This window comes from Martes martes (genome assembly GCF_963455335.1).
Source record: "Martes martes genome assembly, chromosome: 2".
Lineage (NCBI taxonomy): Eukaryota > Metazoa > Chordata > Mammalia > Carnivora > Mustelidae > Martes > Martes martes.
The window spans coordinates 16,898,814-16,915,256 of NC_137889.1; the positions used below are offsets into that span (position 1 = coordinate 16,898,814).

Here is a 16,443-nt window from a genome sequence, read left to right on the forward strand (position 1 = left end):
TCCTCAAAAGCAATACTGGAGGCTAGAAAACCAGAATACAATAGCTACAGAATGCTAAGCAAAAACTATGTTCAAACTAGAGCTACCTATCCGGCCAAACTAGCAATCAAGTATGGAAGGAGAATAAAGACATTTTCATACTTACTTAAGTACTTACTTACTTGCTTTCATTCATACTTACTTTCATACATACTTACATTCATACTTAAAAAAAAAAAAAAAGATCTCTTAAGTACTCTTTATTAGGAAGCTGCCAAAGCAATACTGGAGGCTAGAAAACCAGAATACAATAGCTACAGAATGCTAAGCAAAAACTATGTTCAAACTAGAGCTACCTATCCGGCCAAACTAGCAATCAAGTATGGAAGGAGAATAAAGACATTTTCATACTTACTTAAGTACTTACTTACTTGCTTTCATTCATACTTACTTTCATACATACTTACATTCATACTTAAAAAAAAAAAAAAAGATCTCTTAAGTACTCTTTATTAGGAAGCTGCCAAAGGATGTACTAAGCTAAATAAATGCCAACAGACAAGATACATTCTAGAAACAGAGGCCCCAGTGTGTGAGGACAGAGGGAAATTATCAGGACAAAAGCCATGCATCAGCCTCAGAGAACAAAGCTGATAGGTTTCAAGGGGGAGATCTCCAAGAAAACAAAAAAAAAGACGATGACAGATTATGTGATGGTTTACTAGATATTTGGTATATCTGTGAGAAGATTTGAAAATCATCAGTACATAGGAAAGAAAGGATATGAAAATAATGAATTTATTTTGTTAAATTTTAGATTAATTCAGGTTGAGGGTCCATAGAAAATTCAAGAGAAAGACCCAGTAAGAAAGTGAAAACAGAGCTCATGAGAGTTCGAGACCAGAAATAAAGCTCTGAGAGTTAGCAGGGTACAAACACCTTAACGTATCTCTCCATCATTCACATTCCAGAATCCCCCTAAATATTCACTAATACAAGTGCAAAGTATCACCAAAAATATTTTTCTTAAATCACACCAACTTCCCTATTGATAGGGAAAAATAAAAAAAAGGAGACATACACAATTTTTTCTCCTACCGCCAAGTATTTTTAAAACTCTAAAAGAAGATATAACAAACCCAAACTGATAATCCCTGAGTCTATCTTCAAATATTCACAAATATTTGTGAGATCAGACACAGCTACATCTGTTCATCATTGTGACATACATCGACTTTCTACAAGGCACAAGTTAACGAAATTCTAGAAATGATGTATCTGGGTTATGTGTTTACTGAAGTCACAGAAAAAATATAACCTTTCTATACCCAGTGCATGAAAAACTTTAGTACCATGGAACAGAAAGCAGAAATGGCCCAACCCTCTCATCTTATAGATGAGGAAACTGAAGCCGAGAGATTAGAAATTTCCTGAAGCAGTTGGCCCCTGAGGCATCATTATCGAACATCAATCATGTCTTCTCTGTTAGCTGAAAGTTTCCTGGAAACATCCTGACATGTTGGGCATTTTTCCTGTGAGAGCAGAATGATGCTGTCTTTGAATACATCACCATTCATAAGTGCTATTCCTCTGACGCTTTTCATTTAGAGTGAGGGTGTGTGTTAAAATAATGCAATTTTATTAGGCCCTGGTCAAATAAACCAGGCTTTCTAAAATGCCTCCTGTTTTAGACCTTATTTCCAGGTTTCCATTTCCTCAGCCTTCCTCTCACTATGATTTTTTAGGAAAAGGGCATTAGCTAACATTTAACTTGTCCTAGACAAGTGAGGAGAGGAGCGATTCCCAAGTGTCCCTCTGTCCAGTCTTAAGCCTGAGGGAGAGGACCCAGGTCGAGTTTGTGTCCCGATCGGCATACTTCTGAGGTCTAAAATAATTAAATTCACTAGACCAACTCAAACACAGTCCAAACGTCTCCGTGTAGGCTCCACTGCACTTCGGAGTGATGTGGCTGAGGGGCTCAGACGGCTGGGAGGAAAAGGCTTAGCCTTTTCCTTAGCCTCCTAACCTACTAAAATAACTGCCTCAAGAGAAGAAAACCCTAAATTTTAATTTATTACGACAGAATCAGGTTTGTCGGTTTTCCCGTTCAAGGAAGAGTCAGTAGAGGGTGCTCAACGCGGCTGCTGCCCTTCTCCCACCCAGCCCTTCCCTGCCACCACCCGTTTCCAGCAGTGAGGACTGCTGGAGGAGAAGCCCCATCGCTGTCCTCACGCGTTTGCGAAGGAGCTTATCCACGCAGCTCCGGGCCGGGCGCGGCCCCCCTTTGGACGAGCGACAGTGACGCGCTGACACAACACACACCGCCCCCGACTGGGCAGGAGGGGACTGGGGTGTGGCCGGCACTTTCGCGGCCGTCTCGGAACGCCCGGAGGTTACAGGCCGCCGACCGTGGGCAGCCTCACCAAACCCGGCAGGATTTGGGGGAGCGGGGGCGTCCCTCTGTGTGCCGGAGCAGTGGGCGACGACAGGCTGCCCGCACAACGCCTCCGGAGACCCTCTCTGCGCCGGCGCGTCGCGGAGGAGGGCGACGGGACCGAAGAACAAAAAACCTTCCTGGCACCGATTCCACGTCCCTTGCCCATCCTCCCTGACACCCCCTTCGTCGCCTCCTCCCTCAGCGGCCGCCAGCTCTGGGCTTTAACAACCAGCCCGGCCGAGCGCCCGGGAGAAGACACCATCTCAGATCCTGCCACTGGCGACCAGAAGCAGCTTTGCCGCGTCTGCGGAGTGTAGAAATAGGGCTGTTTCAAACAGCGGACTCACCTCTTTTGAGCCTTCTCCGCCATGGCTTGGACCCGGTCTCCAGTTGGAGCGGAGATCGACACAACCGCCTGGGTCCAGCGATGATCTCTACAAGCGATTGGAGCGCCTGGCAGGATCGAGCGGGGCGGGGCCTGCTGGGGCCGCAGGTTTCTCCTCCCCCTGGTGGAGGCGGCTGGTACCCTGCAGCCGCGCGTGGGATCCGGCTGATTGTCAGTGCTGTCCGGCGGGGATGGTTGGACTTGGTGCCAGCCCGGCACACATCCTGTCGACCTCATCATAGGCCACTGTTCTTTTTCGGTCTGCTTTCCGGTGTCTGCTGTCTGATTCCGGCCAGGCCCCTGCGCCCTTTTCTGTTGTGTGAGCTCACCTCTTCCTGAGCGATCTCAGCATTCCCATAGGTTACTGCCTTCCTGCCTGCCGGCTTTCTCGGGTTGATACCTCTAGTTCTGTCCTCTTTGCCGAGCTTCACATCTGGTTACTCCATTGCCTACTTGGCATCTCCACTTGGATGCCTCAAAGTTCTATCAAACCTAAAACGTATAGAACGGAGCTTGTGAATTATGCCCTCGGTTGGCGCTCTGATCTCCATCTCAGTGAAGGGATCCACCATTCACCTAGATGCTCAAGCTAGAAACTCAGTAGGCAGCCTAGGCTCTCCTCACCTCCCTGCACAGAATGCATGGGCAAGACCCTGCCACCTCTCTAAACAGCCAGCTCTCCCGGGCAGTCCGCTCCCTCCACCCCCCACCTCTAAAGTCACATCCCCATCCCCACCCTCCAGCCCCCATCCAAGCCATTCTCCTGTAGCCAAAAGTCACTGTAAAAACCAATCCAGTTATTTCACTTCCCATTCTTTATAAAATCCTAATTCTTTTCCATCGCCTACCTCTGGATTAGATCCAGCCCCGGCCTACTTCCCTCTTCCTTATTTTCATGTTCCTCTTCCTCTTTCTCTGATCACACTTTCATCCTCCATAAAGCCAAGCTGACTCTCTGCCCCAGATGGCTTCCACCTGCCCCGCTCCCCACCCTGCCCCTCTATGAGGGTTTAAGTCTCAGATGTGGGTTAAACCTCTGCCTTCGGTTCAGATCATATCTCAGGGTCCTGGGATCGAGCCCCACATCGGGCTCTCTGCTCAGCAGGGAGCCTGCTTCCTCCTCTCTCTCTCTGCCTGCCTCTCTGACTAGTTGTGATCTCTCTCTCTCTGTCAAATAAATAAATAAAATCTTTTTTAAAAATGTACTGATTCCAAAACGCAAATATAAAAGTATAAGTAGGAATTAATAAATATTTAATTCAAAGACAAAAAGCATAACTTTTTTCCTAACAAATTAACTGCAACTCAATTCCTCTATACCTAACAGTTAAACTTAATGAGGGATCTGATTACATTGTAATATGTTCCATATTGTGTAAGCTTAGTCATTGTTCTACTGTTCATCTAGATCTTTGTGCCACCTGTGGCCTTTCCAGAACCGATTTAAGCATTTCCATTTCTTTTGCTTTTTAAAAATTCCCTATCTCTGCAGATAATTGCTTTTTTTTTTAAAGATTTTATTTATTTATTTGACAGAGAGAGACACAGCTAGAGAGGGAACACAAGCAGGGGGAGTGGGAGAGGGAAAAGCAGGCTTCCCACCAAGCAGGGAGCGTGATGCAGGGCTTGATCCCAGGACCTTGGGATCAGAGCCTGAGCCAAAGGCAGACGTTTGATGACTCAGCCACCCAGGCACCCCTAATTGCTTCTTTACTTACCCACTACAGGATACCCACGGTACACTGCACCTGTCATTCTTTGATGAAAGTATTTGTTGCCATTTCCATCACCCTCGTAGATTGAGAGCTGCTTGAAGGCAGAGGCCATGTCTTACTCAACTTTATATTCCTGGTGCTTGGCACCAGTCTATCATAAAATGGTAGCCCAATAATGCCATTAAAAACAATAATTGTTATTGTTCTCCATCTGTTTTACTTTCAACTACATTCATCAAGCACCTTTAGACTCCATGATTTTACATACTTTATCTAATCATAACGATTCTGTTGAGACAGGCATTATTGTATCTAATTTTTTAAAGATTTTATTTATTTATTTGAGAGAGAGAGAGCACAAGCAAGGGGAGGGGCATAGGGAGAGGGAGAAGCAGGCTTCCCACTAAGCAGGGAGCCCGATGTGGGGCTGGATCCCAGGACCCTGGGATCATGACCTGAGCTGAAGGCAGATGCCCAACCGACTGAGCCACCCAGGTGCCCCTTCTATCTAATTTTTTAATCAAGGAGCTCAAGCTCAGTCTCAGAGAGATGGGACTTAGTTCAGAGTCCCCCAGTTAATAAGAGATTCTCTGTCTTTTCTTCTTTGCAGAACTATCTCTCACTAAGAGATGGTCCTTGCCCTTAAGGTGCTTTCATGTCAGGCTGTACTCTTCTGTCCTTTACTTAAGGCTGCTCGCTCTTGCATATGTCTTCGGGGATGGGAAATGGCCAGTCAGACACATCGTTGTAATACTCTGAGCTCAGGATAGGGACTCACCAAAGAGATGGCCTGTTCTTTTCTTCCTTCTAGGCAGTGTCTCTTGTAGTTCTTGTCCGCACTCCAAAGAAAAGCTTCTCCTTACATGTTCCTCTCTACACTTCACTTCCTTAAGACCTTTTAATGTTTAACCGGTATTTACTGAGTACATAGCATATGTCCAGCACTGCTCTATGTGCGGGGGATACAGCAATGAACAAAACAAAGTTCCTCCCTTGTAGAGCTCACATCCTGGCAGGGGGGCAGACCATAAACTAATTGAGGAATAGGTATGGAAGAGGTGGTGCTAGGTACTATAAAAAAAAAAAAAAGAAAGAAAGAAATAGCATTAGGAGGACAACAGTGGTTGGGAAGAGGAATCTTCCTGCCCTTTGAGAACCTGTCTCGCTTCCTCATTCTCATGTCCTTCCTTGCTTGCCCTCCCCAGCTGGCCAGGTATCTGTCCACAACTAGAAAATGAGATTTTTCATTAACTTAGTGAAGAAAATATGGCAGTCAGATGACTGGAAAGGCAAATAGTGCAGTATGTAAACCAAACAAAAGGGGAACTTCTGAAAGCAATGTTTTCCGTACATCTTAATAGAACACCAAAACGCGTTTTGGTTTCTATAACGTGGTTCCTTTTATCAGAAAGCCAACTTTTATGCTGCTTCTCGCTGGTGATCTGTTTGCTCTTTACTCACCCAGTCCTTTCTAAGCCGTATAAAAAGATCCAAGAGAGCCTGGTTGAGGTTTTGCTTACAGGGCGGCACCGGTAAAGGACTCTGGAAAGGACAGAGTCTTTGTTCCAGTTTACAATGGATTGGCTTCCGCTGTTCTTCCTCCATCCTGTATCACTTTATCAAGGGGCGGCTTTCCCTTTTGCACTTTTGTTTAATTTTCTCTGCATTATGGATTCTTTTCCCACCCATGCCAGGTAGGTTTAAGGGCTCATTTTACTCTTACATCTATGAATACCATAGAAGGTCAAAGAGCATGGATCGGCTTGTAGACGTGAAAATTAAATAATTAATTATTCAGTTGTTTTTAAGTGATTATCACTGCGATTGATTTTTTTTTTAAAGATTTTACCTATTCATTTGACACAGAGAGAGAGAGAGATCACAAGTAGCCAGAGAGGCAGGCAGAGAGAGAGGGGGGAAGCAGGCTCCCCGCTAAGCAGAGAGCCCGATGTAGGGCTCGATCTCAGGACCCTGAGATCATGACCCAAACCAAAGGCAGAGGCTTAACCCATTGAGCCACCCAGGCACCCCACTACCACTATGATTGTTTGGTCATAAGTGTCTCTAATAGAGTGAAATGGGACTGGAAATTGACACCATGACTCCATTGACTAAGTTTCCCATTAAATGGGAAAAGGATAAAAGTAAACTCTGGGGAGAGACAGCTGTTGAGATGGTACAGTAATTCCCCAGTCAGATACATCTGTATCCCCACAGTATGTCCTACATGGTCTTGAACAGTCTTCATTTCATGGAATTTTATCATTTTCAATAACATTAAATTTTGTTAAATATATAACTGATTCTTTAAATGCCTTTGTATGGTTTCTCAGAGAAGTGGAATAAGTCAAAACAAATTATTTAGATTAGCTATATCTCAATCTAGGTTTCAAAAATTATCGTCACTAGAGATTTGACAGATTGATTGAAATTATTTTAGATCTAGCTAGTACATTCTATACATGAAAAACAGTCCCTGTTTTTTGTTTGTTTTAAAGGTTTATTTTATTTATTTGAGAGAGAGGGATATATTGAGTGCAGAGAGGGGCAGAGGGAGAAGGAAAGAGAAAAACAAGCAGATTCCATGCTGAGCTCAGAGCCTGACACAGGGGAGGGCGGGGGGCTCGATCTCAAAACCCTGAGATCAGACCTGAGCCCAAACCAAGAGTCCAACACTTAACCAAGTGAGCCACTCAGGCACCCTGACACAGTCCTTGTTTTTAAAGAAGTTTGTGGAATATCCTTTTGTAAAATGAAAATCCATTGCCAGAGGGCTACCTCCTAATAATTCACTTATTTTAGAAATTAAGATTTTTTTTTATACATTGAGGATTTTCAATAAAATCCAGCTATATCTAGTAATCAGTTAGACTTTCTGAGTTTGACTAAACTGTGGTATGTTATCACCCGTTCACAACTGGTGGATGGCCCTTACCTTCATTTAGGAGACGGGGGTCAGGAAGGGGGGCATTGTAAAAAAAAAAGTTTTTTCTTGATAAAGAATCACAAATAATAAGGCAAAGCAAGTGCAAAAACAAAGGTTCATTCCCATAGGGTTAAGGTCGCTGGCTTCGGAGACAGCCTGGTGGGTCCTGCGTCCCTCCCTTCCTGAGTGTTCTTATGTATGTGAATAAATTCTCTCCAAGTTGATCCGTGAGATGGAAATAATAATGCCTCTCTCATGGGGTTATTTTAAGGATTAAATAAAAATACTTTTTAATGCAGGGGTTATTAGCACAATGACTGAAATAAAATAAGCACTCAGTATATCATGTAGCCTGCGTTGTACATGTATAGACATTTCAATGACACCTTAGGCTTCCCTGTGTAAGGAATACTTGTTCCCCTCGTTTTTCCACGGCAGGGAGGTAAAGGCTTGGCCCATAGAGTTCACTGGGGTGGGTGAGCTCAAACAGAAGCACAGGAATGGGCCAGGCCTTGTGTGATAGAGTGTCTCACACTGGGGTGTCCACCAGTCTCTCCCAAGAAAGACATTCTCACCTATGTGTGTGTGTCCCTACGCCGTAGAGCCGTGATATGTACCCTGTGGTGGTCGAGAAGACACAGGCCGCTTTGACTCAAATTTCCTATCCCTGACTAGTCAGTCCTGATTTTCACACCTCTCCATTCAGATTTATTAATTTGGCACCAATTAAAACAAACAGGAGCTCCTGGCTGACTCCTTCGGGAAAGCATGGGACTCTTGAGGGTGGGGTCATGAGTTCAGGTGGAAAGAAGAACTGAGACCTTATCATGTGAAATTTCCCAGGTCTCTGCACATCCTCAGGCACCTGCCAGCTTCCAAGGGAAGTAGTTTCCATAAACCGCTCATGTGGGTCCTTTAACAACATTAAAAAAAAACCCCACCAACTTGTAAGATCTGGAAGAGCAGTCGAGAGGATTAAGAGCACATATAAAGATTTTCTAACTGAGTTTTCAAACACTTAGCAGAGAGAGGCACAGAATCCCCTTTCCCACTGTCTCCGGAATGGTTCAGGACAGTGCAACCCAGCGACAAGGAAAGAGGCTCATCTCCACGGGGCGATGTCTAGAGAGCTCTCCTAGATCCTCGACACTGGCTTTACAACCCTTCATTCAGGCAGCAAGCCACTAGATTTGTAAGCTGTCCCCACCAAGAAACCTTCCGGAGGATTGTCAGGGGTGTCGTTCCCACTTGAGTGACGGACATCAAAGAGAGGTTCGCAGGATCACTGAGGTAGGAATCAAAATTCATCTGAGGGGCGCCTGGGTGGCTCAGTCGGTTAAGCGTCTGCCTTCGGCTCAAGTCATGATCCCGTTGTCCTGGGAGCCCTGCATCGGGCTCTCGGCTCAGCGGGGAGCCTGCTTCTCCCTCTCCCCTTGTTCCTCCTCTCTGCTCATGCTCTCTCTCTCTGTGTCAAATAAATTTAAAAAAATCTTTTTAAAAAAGTTGTCTCCTGAGATAGTTGTTTGCAAATGGACTCTGGCTTTTTCTCCCTCGGTTCACTCCCTCAGAAAAACAAAAGGAAGACTTTGGGTGATAACAGGATGGCTTCTTCAGGTGATACATGGGGCTTACCTCCATTGGATTATCGAGAATGACATCTGTGTGACTCCTTTGTCACACCGTTCCAAGTCAGTCTCACACTTGTCCTTTCTCTTTAATAGGTACCTCTTTCTCCTGGCTGGAGGGGGCGCCCTGGCCTTGGCAGCCATGGGTTCCTTCGCTGTGCTTGTCCTCATCCCCGCTCTGTGGGCTGGGGTGCTGATTTCCTGGCTCGGCCCACGGGATGTGCACAGGTGGGCTTTCATCTCCCAGATGAGCTGGCAGACGCTCTGTCACCTGGGGCTGCACTATACCGAATACTATCTCCAAGAACGTCCTTCCACAAGGTAAAGTTCACTTGGTTATACTAACCCAGCCAAGGCTGTGCTTGCACCACGGTGAAAGTGGAGAGAACCTGGGGGATGAGTTTGAATGCGAATTCTTACACATTGGGGCAGTGTGACCTTAAGCAAGTCATTTAACCTCTCAGTCTCATTTTTTTTTCCTAAAAAACAATAGTGTGTGTGTGTGTGTGTGTGTGTGTGTGTGTGTGTCTATAATAATACCTGTATTGTAAGACTCTTAAGTTCGAGATAATTAATATAAATGTAATTAAACGACTATAAGTAACTGCTACATGTTGCCCATGTCACACAGTGCCTGGCACTTCGCTGTACTTATCATTGTGCCTGAAAAGGGCATCGAACCAGGAGTCCCAGGGCCCACAGATAAGGTCTGCTTAGAAGTGACTAAGCACGGTTGGCTCAGCTCAGACTGGCTGGTTTAGACACACAGTCGGCAGCCTCTGCTCCCCTTCGGCAGCACCAGGAAGGTATAAACCCACTGTAAATCTTCGCTGCCTTCCGGTGGAAGCTGCTATGCAAGGGTTTTGCTTTCATTGAGACTCAGCTGTTGCGTCCTCCCAGAAGAAGCGTAGTTACCAGTCTAGGAAATGAATCAGGCACTGATTACCATTTAGAGAAGTGTTTTTCATGAGGCAGTGAGATCACCTAGATTAGGGGAGAACAGGTATCTCTGCGATCTCGAGCCCTGTGGTCCCTGGCTTCCTCTCTTACCACAATTGGTGTGGGTCTGTGGTCACTCAGAGAACAGGGGCTGTGACCTGTCGAGGCGGGTCACCTGTCTGACTCTAGTTTGCCGTTGGTGCTCTCATTCTACCATCCCTACCACACTAGAATCCTTTTCTTCATCCTCACTGTTTTCACCAAAGGCTTAAGGGTTTGCTTCTTGGGAGAAGAGGCAAGATGGCAGGCAGGTAGGGGGTGGGGAGTACTGACTAGGGTGTGGTGAATTAGGATTTCAGTAAGAAGCGGGCACCTGATAGGGGCTGGAGGAGCGAGCTGAACAGGATCTGGTCGATGGGAAGAAGACTGAGCCAGAGCTGAGATGGGAAGATGTATTAGTTTGCTCTGACTGTCCAAACAAGGTACTGCAGAGGAGGTGACTCACACAACAGAAATGTACTTCCTCTAGAAGCTGGAAGTTCAAGGTCAAAGTGTTGGCAGGTTCAGCTTCTTCCGAGGCCTCTCTCCTTGGCTTGTAGATGGCTGTCTTTCCATGTGTGCTCACCTGGTCTTCCCTGTGTGTGTGTGTCTGTGTCCTAATCTCCTCTTCTTATAAGGATGCCCGTCATACTGGATTAGGGTTCACCCCGATGACCTCATTTTAACTTACTCACACTGTCTCCAAACGCAGTCACATTCTGAGGCACTGGCGGTTAGGGCTTCAACACACGAATCTGGGGGAAACACATTCAGCCCACAATAGCAGGTGTATAAACAGGAGTTGGTGGCGTTTGAAGGCTATTTTGCCTACTGTTTGGATCAATCAGGGGAAGCCAGTTGTCCTTAAATCCTCAGACTCACAGATAGAAACTGTGGGAAACGTGGGAAACTGCCATTTTCTCTCCACAGGACAGAGTTCCTGATTGTAGAGGGCATCATGTAATTTCATTACTCTTCTCCATAAAAACCTTGCTGTCACGATCTTCTCTACCTTGTAACACTGAAGCACGAGCAGTTCAGGTGACTGGTTAAGAACACCCTCAAATTGCTAATGACTCACTGCACACCCTGAACCCCAAGATTGACTCACAGTTCCTGAGCACAGAGGCAAAAGCCTGCAGAATCTTACTGACAAGGACCGGTTCATATTTAAAATCTTCGCCTTCCCATAATCTCTTCAGTACTAAATTTGTGGCAAATTTCTCCCAGGTCCCGGATCCTAGTCTATAGAAGCCATTCCCAGAAATATCCTAACAATATTTCCCCCACAATATCCCTTGTCATTCTTCTAGTTGCCTCTCTAATGACTCATTTCCCCCATTTACCTTTTGATCCTAACCAGAGCAGCCTGTGGTGAGAAGTAACTCAAGAATCTTTGCGGGGCACCTGGGTGGCTCAGTGGGTTAAGCCTCTGCCTTCGGCTCAGGTCATGATCTCAGGGTCCTGGGATCGAGTCCCGTATCGGGTTCTCTGCTCAGCAGGGAGCCTGCTTCCCCCCCTCCCCACCCCCCGCCTGTTTCTCTGCCTGTGATCTCTGTCAAATGAGCAAATAAAATCTTAAAAAAAAAAAAACAAACAAGAATCTTTGTGGGAGCCCCGCAGGGCTGGACATAGGTCTCCATTGTTTAGGGCTGCTGTTCGCTGTGGGGTCATGTGTGAGGGACTGGAATGGGATGAAATAAATTGTGGAGCGTCTTTACATTTGAAATAAATCTCTTTCAGGTTCTGCATCACTCTTTCTTCCCTCATGCTATTGACCCAGAGGGTGACATCCCTCTCTCTGGATATCCGTGAGGGAAAAGTAAAGGCAGCATCAAGAGGCATCGGGGAAAGAAGCTCGTTGTCTGAGCATCTGTGTGAGGTGCTGTCCTACATCAGCTACTTGCTCTTTTTCCCTGCTCTCCTAGGAGGCCCCCTGTGTTCCTTCCAGACATTCCAGGCTCGTGTTCAAGGGTCTGGCACTTTGAGTCCCAGGTGCTCCGTCTGGGCTCTGAGCCAGAGGGGTCTGCAGATCCTGGGCCTCGAGTGCCTAAAGGCGGTCTTGGGGAAGGTGGTGAGAGCAGGAGCAGGTCTGGCTGACTGCCAGCAGCTCGAGTGTATTCGAGTCATGTGGTCCACAGCCGGGTTCTTCAAACTCACCTACTACTCTTGCTGGATCCTGGATGACGCCCTCCTCCGCGCCGCAGGCTTTGGACCTGGGTTTGCTCACGGCCCCGGTGAGGAGGGCTACCTCCCAGATGCGGACATCTGGACACTGGAAACGACCCACAGGATCTCCCTGTTCGCGAGAAAGTGGAACCAAAGCACAGCGCGGTGGCTCCGACGCCTCGTGTTCCAGCACGGCGGGGCCTGGCCGCTGCTGAAGACCTTCGCCTTCTCGGCCTGGTGGCATGGGCTCCATCCAGGACAGGTGTTCGGTTTCCTGTGCTGGGCTCTGATGGTGGAGGCCGACTACCTGATTCACGCTTCTGCCCGCTTGTTTATCAGATCTTGGCCCATGCACCTGCTCTATCGAGCACTCACTTGGGCCCACACCCAGCTCATCATTGCTTACATAATGCTGGCCGTGGAGGCCCGGAGCCTCTCCTCCCTCTGGCTGCTGTGTAGTTCCTACAACAGTGTCTTCCCCCTGGTGTACTGCATTTTGCTTTTTCTATTGGGAAAGAGAAAGCAGACATTTAACTCATAGCTTCTCTCCCGCCTTCAGCTTATACATCCACGAAACAGAGTTGAGAAAGTGCCAGATGGTGTGTTGATGAGGCCGAGGCTTGAACTCTTCCATACTAGGTTTTTGTTTTTGTTTTTTTCCAAGTACTGGATGTATATTCCTGGTGTCTGCCCGTAGAAATTTGTGTATCTACTTTCACAAGCTATAGTACTGGTACTGAAGATTAAAAAAAAAAAAAAAAGACAAAGAGATGGTTTCTTCCCTTAGGACTTATAGTTTGGGCATGGAAGCAAGGAAAGGTGATAGGTGAACACAGAAGGTACTGCCAACCAAAAGGCAAGTGGTAAAAGCTGGACACCCAAACACTGAGTCTCCAACAGTTCCACTTGATCCTGGACGGCGAGTTTAGCAAGACAAAAACAGCAGAAATCTCAATCAGGGGCACCTGCCTGGCTGGCTCACTCAGAGTGTGTGACTCTTGATCTTGGGGTTGTGAGTTCTAGCCCCATGTGGGATGTAGAGATGACTTTAAAAAGCCCTCTAAATCAGGTTCTCATATTGGCTTGTCCACAAACTAGAGACTCATTCTCCTCTAGAGGTAATTTGAAAATTTTGGTCTCAAAATGGAAAGGCTGCTATTATCTCCGAATCTGTTAATACACTGAAAATCTGGCTGAGCCATGATAACCACTTACATAACAGGCACAAAACTGACCTATGAGATATGTCACATGAAGAGGCCAAAAACAAGAAGTAAGCCCTATTTTAGTACGATGTTGAGGGTCTGGTTCCCTTTTCTTGGCATAGCCTACATAACTCTCTCTGTTTCGCTCTCTGGGAGGGCCCCGAGAGAAAGCTGTCAAGACTGCTGAGGGGTAGCGAATATGTGTGATCCCACGGTCGCTGTCACAGCGCCTCTGCCTGCTGGCTGCCTGGCCGGTCACATCATTACAGTTTCTCTCTCTCTTTTAACTTATTTTTTTTTTTTAAGATTTATTTATTTATTTGACAGAGAGAGTGCATAAGCAGGAGAGAGGGAGAAGCAGGTTCCTCGTTGATCAAGGAGCCCGACTGCAGACTCAATCCTAGGACCCTGGAATCATGACCTAAATGGAAGGCAGATGCTCAACCGACTGAGCCACCCAGGCGCCCCATAATTTGTTTTTCTTTAACTTTAGCTCAGCTTACTTTTAAAACTTGTCCTCTTTCTAAGCCATGGTACCGCTGAACACTGAGTTTAGTGGATTCACTATATTTGACTCTCACACTCACTAAAGAAACACGTACAAAATGTTTCTTTGTGTCCCACTTAAAATCATTCACTTACCCCATCTACCCCACCGCAGGAAGCATGGTATGAGCATCGAAGCTTCCAAAACCAACCATCGGCATTCTTTTCAAAACATAAAATTGCAAGTGAGCTTCTACTCTTTAAAACTTGGCAAAGATAATACTAAGTTAGAAGTGATAGATCACTTAGAAAGGTATGTCAGTATCACTCACGAGCATGAAGGCAGACAAACAGCCCAGCCTTCACACACAGAGCACACCGCAGCAGGCAGTGAGGGCCTTGAACAGGCGGTATGAATTTGTAGTGGCCTTAACCTGCATGGTTCCAGACTTTCTCTCACCACACTCAATAGCCCAGAGGAGACAGTATGGACAAACAGGGCTTTCCAGGAATGGGGATAATCAAGGGGAAACAGTCGATAGCCAAGGGGGTGGTAAAGTACTCTTAAGACCATTACAAGCAAGTCACTGGGAGGACTATCCTTAGAATCCAACCCAGAGGGGCAAGTGGGATGGCGGTGGTGGCGTTATGGGTTGGGAGGAAAGAGAACAATCATCACAGCATTACTTGTCATAAAAAAAAAAGGTCAGCATTAGAATTACAATGGACTATGATAGAGCTTTTTAAAAATCAATGCTTGGGGGCACCTGGGTGGTTCAGTCAGTTAAATGTCCAACTTCAGCTCGGGTCATGATCTCAGGGTCCTGGGATGGAGCCCTGCGTCAGAGTCCCTGCTTAGCAGGGAGCCTGCTTCTCCGTCTGCCCCTCGTTCCATTTATGTTCTCTCTCAAATAAATAAATACATTCTTTCTTTAAAAAAAAAAAAAAATCAGGGGCACCTGGGTGGCTCAGTGGGTTGAGCCTCTGCCTTCGGCTCAGGTCAAGTTCTCAGGGTCCTGGGATCGTGCCCCGCATTGGGCTCTCTGCTCAGCGGGGAGCCTGCTTCCCCCCCCCCCCCGCCCCGCCCCGCTCTCTGCCTGCCTCTCTGCCTACTTGTGATCTCTCTGTGTCAAATAAATAAAATCTTAAAAAAAAAATCAGTGCTTGTATAGAGGCACTTCTGAGGAGCTAACCATGTGGAGGTAGGTATGTGTTCAGTTTATGAAAATCCTTCAAACCGTTTACTTAGGTGTTAATTCTCCTAATGCTGACCATGTTTTATAAGTAATGCTGTGATGATTATATGATTAACTTAAGCGCAAGTTTCTGCACGTATATGACACTTCTGTAATTTCCTTACGCGAATGCTTTTAATGATTAGGAAAATGCTTATGATAGAATGTTCAATTTTAAGAGTTGTTGCATGGTGTCTGGCTGACTCAGTTGGTTAAGTGTCCATCTCCTGGTTTTGGCTCAGGTCATACTCTGAGGGTTGGGAGATAGAGCCCAGTGTTGGGCTCCACACTGGTCATGGAGCCTGCTTAAGATTCTCTCTCTTCCTTTGCCTCCGCTCCTAGTTCCCTCCCTCTCTAAAAAAAAATTTAAGAAATAAAAAGTAGTTGGTTAATGAAGTCTTTTAAAGTGCAATTCGGCCTCCAAATCTATCTTCCTATTGATGGTCAGGGATAATTTCTGCTCCTCTCACTGGTTAAAGCCAGGACATATACTTCCTTCTCTTTGTATTTGCATCCTATAAAAGTATTCCATTTATACTGGACAGTATAAAGAACAATGTGATTTGAAAGAATTAATCTAAGGAAAAAAGTCACAGCTGGGAACAGACATCTCACAAAAAAAGACACTTCACTCTTTGGCTCTTATGACTAATGCTATTATGAACATTTGTGTTCAATTTTTTGTGTAGATCTAAGTTTTCAATTCTCTTGGGTATATATGGATGGGCAGAATTGCTGGGTCATACAGAACTATGTTTAACTTTTTGAGTAACTGTCAAACTGTTTTCCACATCAGCTGTATGTTTTACTTCCTAGTCCAGTGTATGAGGATTCCAGTTTCTCCACATCTTTGTCAACACTTGTTATATCTTTTTCATTCTAGACATTCTAGTGGGTTAAAATTGTATCTCACTGTATTTTTTTTTAAAGATTTTATTTGTTTATTAGAGAGAGAGAGAGAGAGAGAGAGTGGGAGGAGGGTCAGAGGGAGAGAATTTTCAGGCAGACTCCCCAGTGAGCACGGAGCCTGATGTGGGGCTCCATCTCATAACCCAAGAGATCATGACTTGAATCAAAACCAAGAGCTGGGGGCGCCTGGGTGGCTCAGTGGGTTAAAGCCTCTGCCTTCGGCTCAGGTCATGATCCCAGGGTCCTGGGATCGAGCCCCGCATCGGGCTCTCTGCTCAGCAGGGAGCCTGCCTCCTCCTCTCTCTCTCTCTGCCTGCCTCTCTGCCTTCTTGTGATCCCTGTCTGTCAAATAAATAAAATCTTAAAAAAAAAACAAAAAAAAAACCAAGAGCTG

The 16,443-nt window shown here is 46.0% G+C and overlaps 2 protein-coding genes across 3 annotated transcripts in view; one reads left to right on the forward strand and one right to left on the reverse strand.

The window, feature by feature from the left end:
* The window catches only part of DCTN6 (dynactin subunit 6), a 25,354-nt gene extending 22,234 nt beyond the window's left edge, over window positions 1-3,120 (reverse strand). Inside the window, exon 1 of the mRNA XM_080797829.1 lies at window positions 2,764-3,120. Within this exon, the coding sequence (XP_080653955.1) occupies window positions 2,764-3,041 (278 nt within the window). The 5' untranslated portion in view covers window positions 3,042-3,120. The remainder of the gene's footprint in view (window positions 1-2,763) is intronic.
* Window positions 2,988-12,959, forward strand: MBOAT4 (membrane bound ghrelin O-acyltransferase MBOAT4). Of its 2 annotated transcripts, none has more exons than XM_080797824.1 (3): window positions 2,988-3,060; window positions 9,164-9,388; window positions 11,789-12,959. In XM_080797824.1, exons 2-3 carry the CDS (start codon window positions 9,210-9,212, stop codon window positions 12,753-12,755), a joined length of 1,146 nt encoding a protein of 381 aa, XP_080653950.1. In that variant the 5' UTR covers window positions 2,988-3,060; window positions 9,164-9,209; the 3' UTR covers window positions 12,756-12,959. The 2 variants fall into 2 exon arrangements, with proteins under 2 accessions (XP_080653950.1, XP_080653951.1); XM_080797825.1 differs by lacking the exon at window positions 2,988-3,060 and adding an exon at window positions 6,077-6,210.
* Window positions 12,960-16,443: the final 3,484 nt, after the last annotated feature.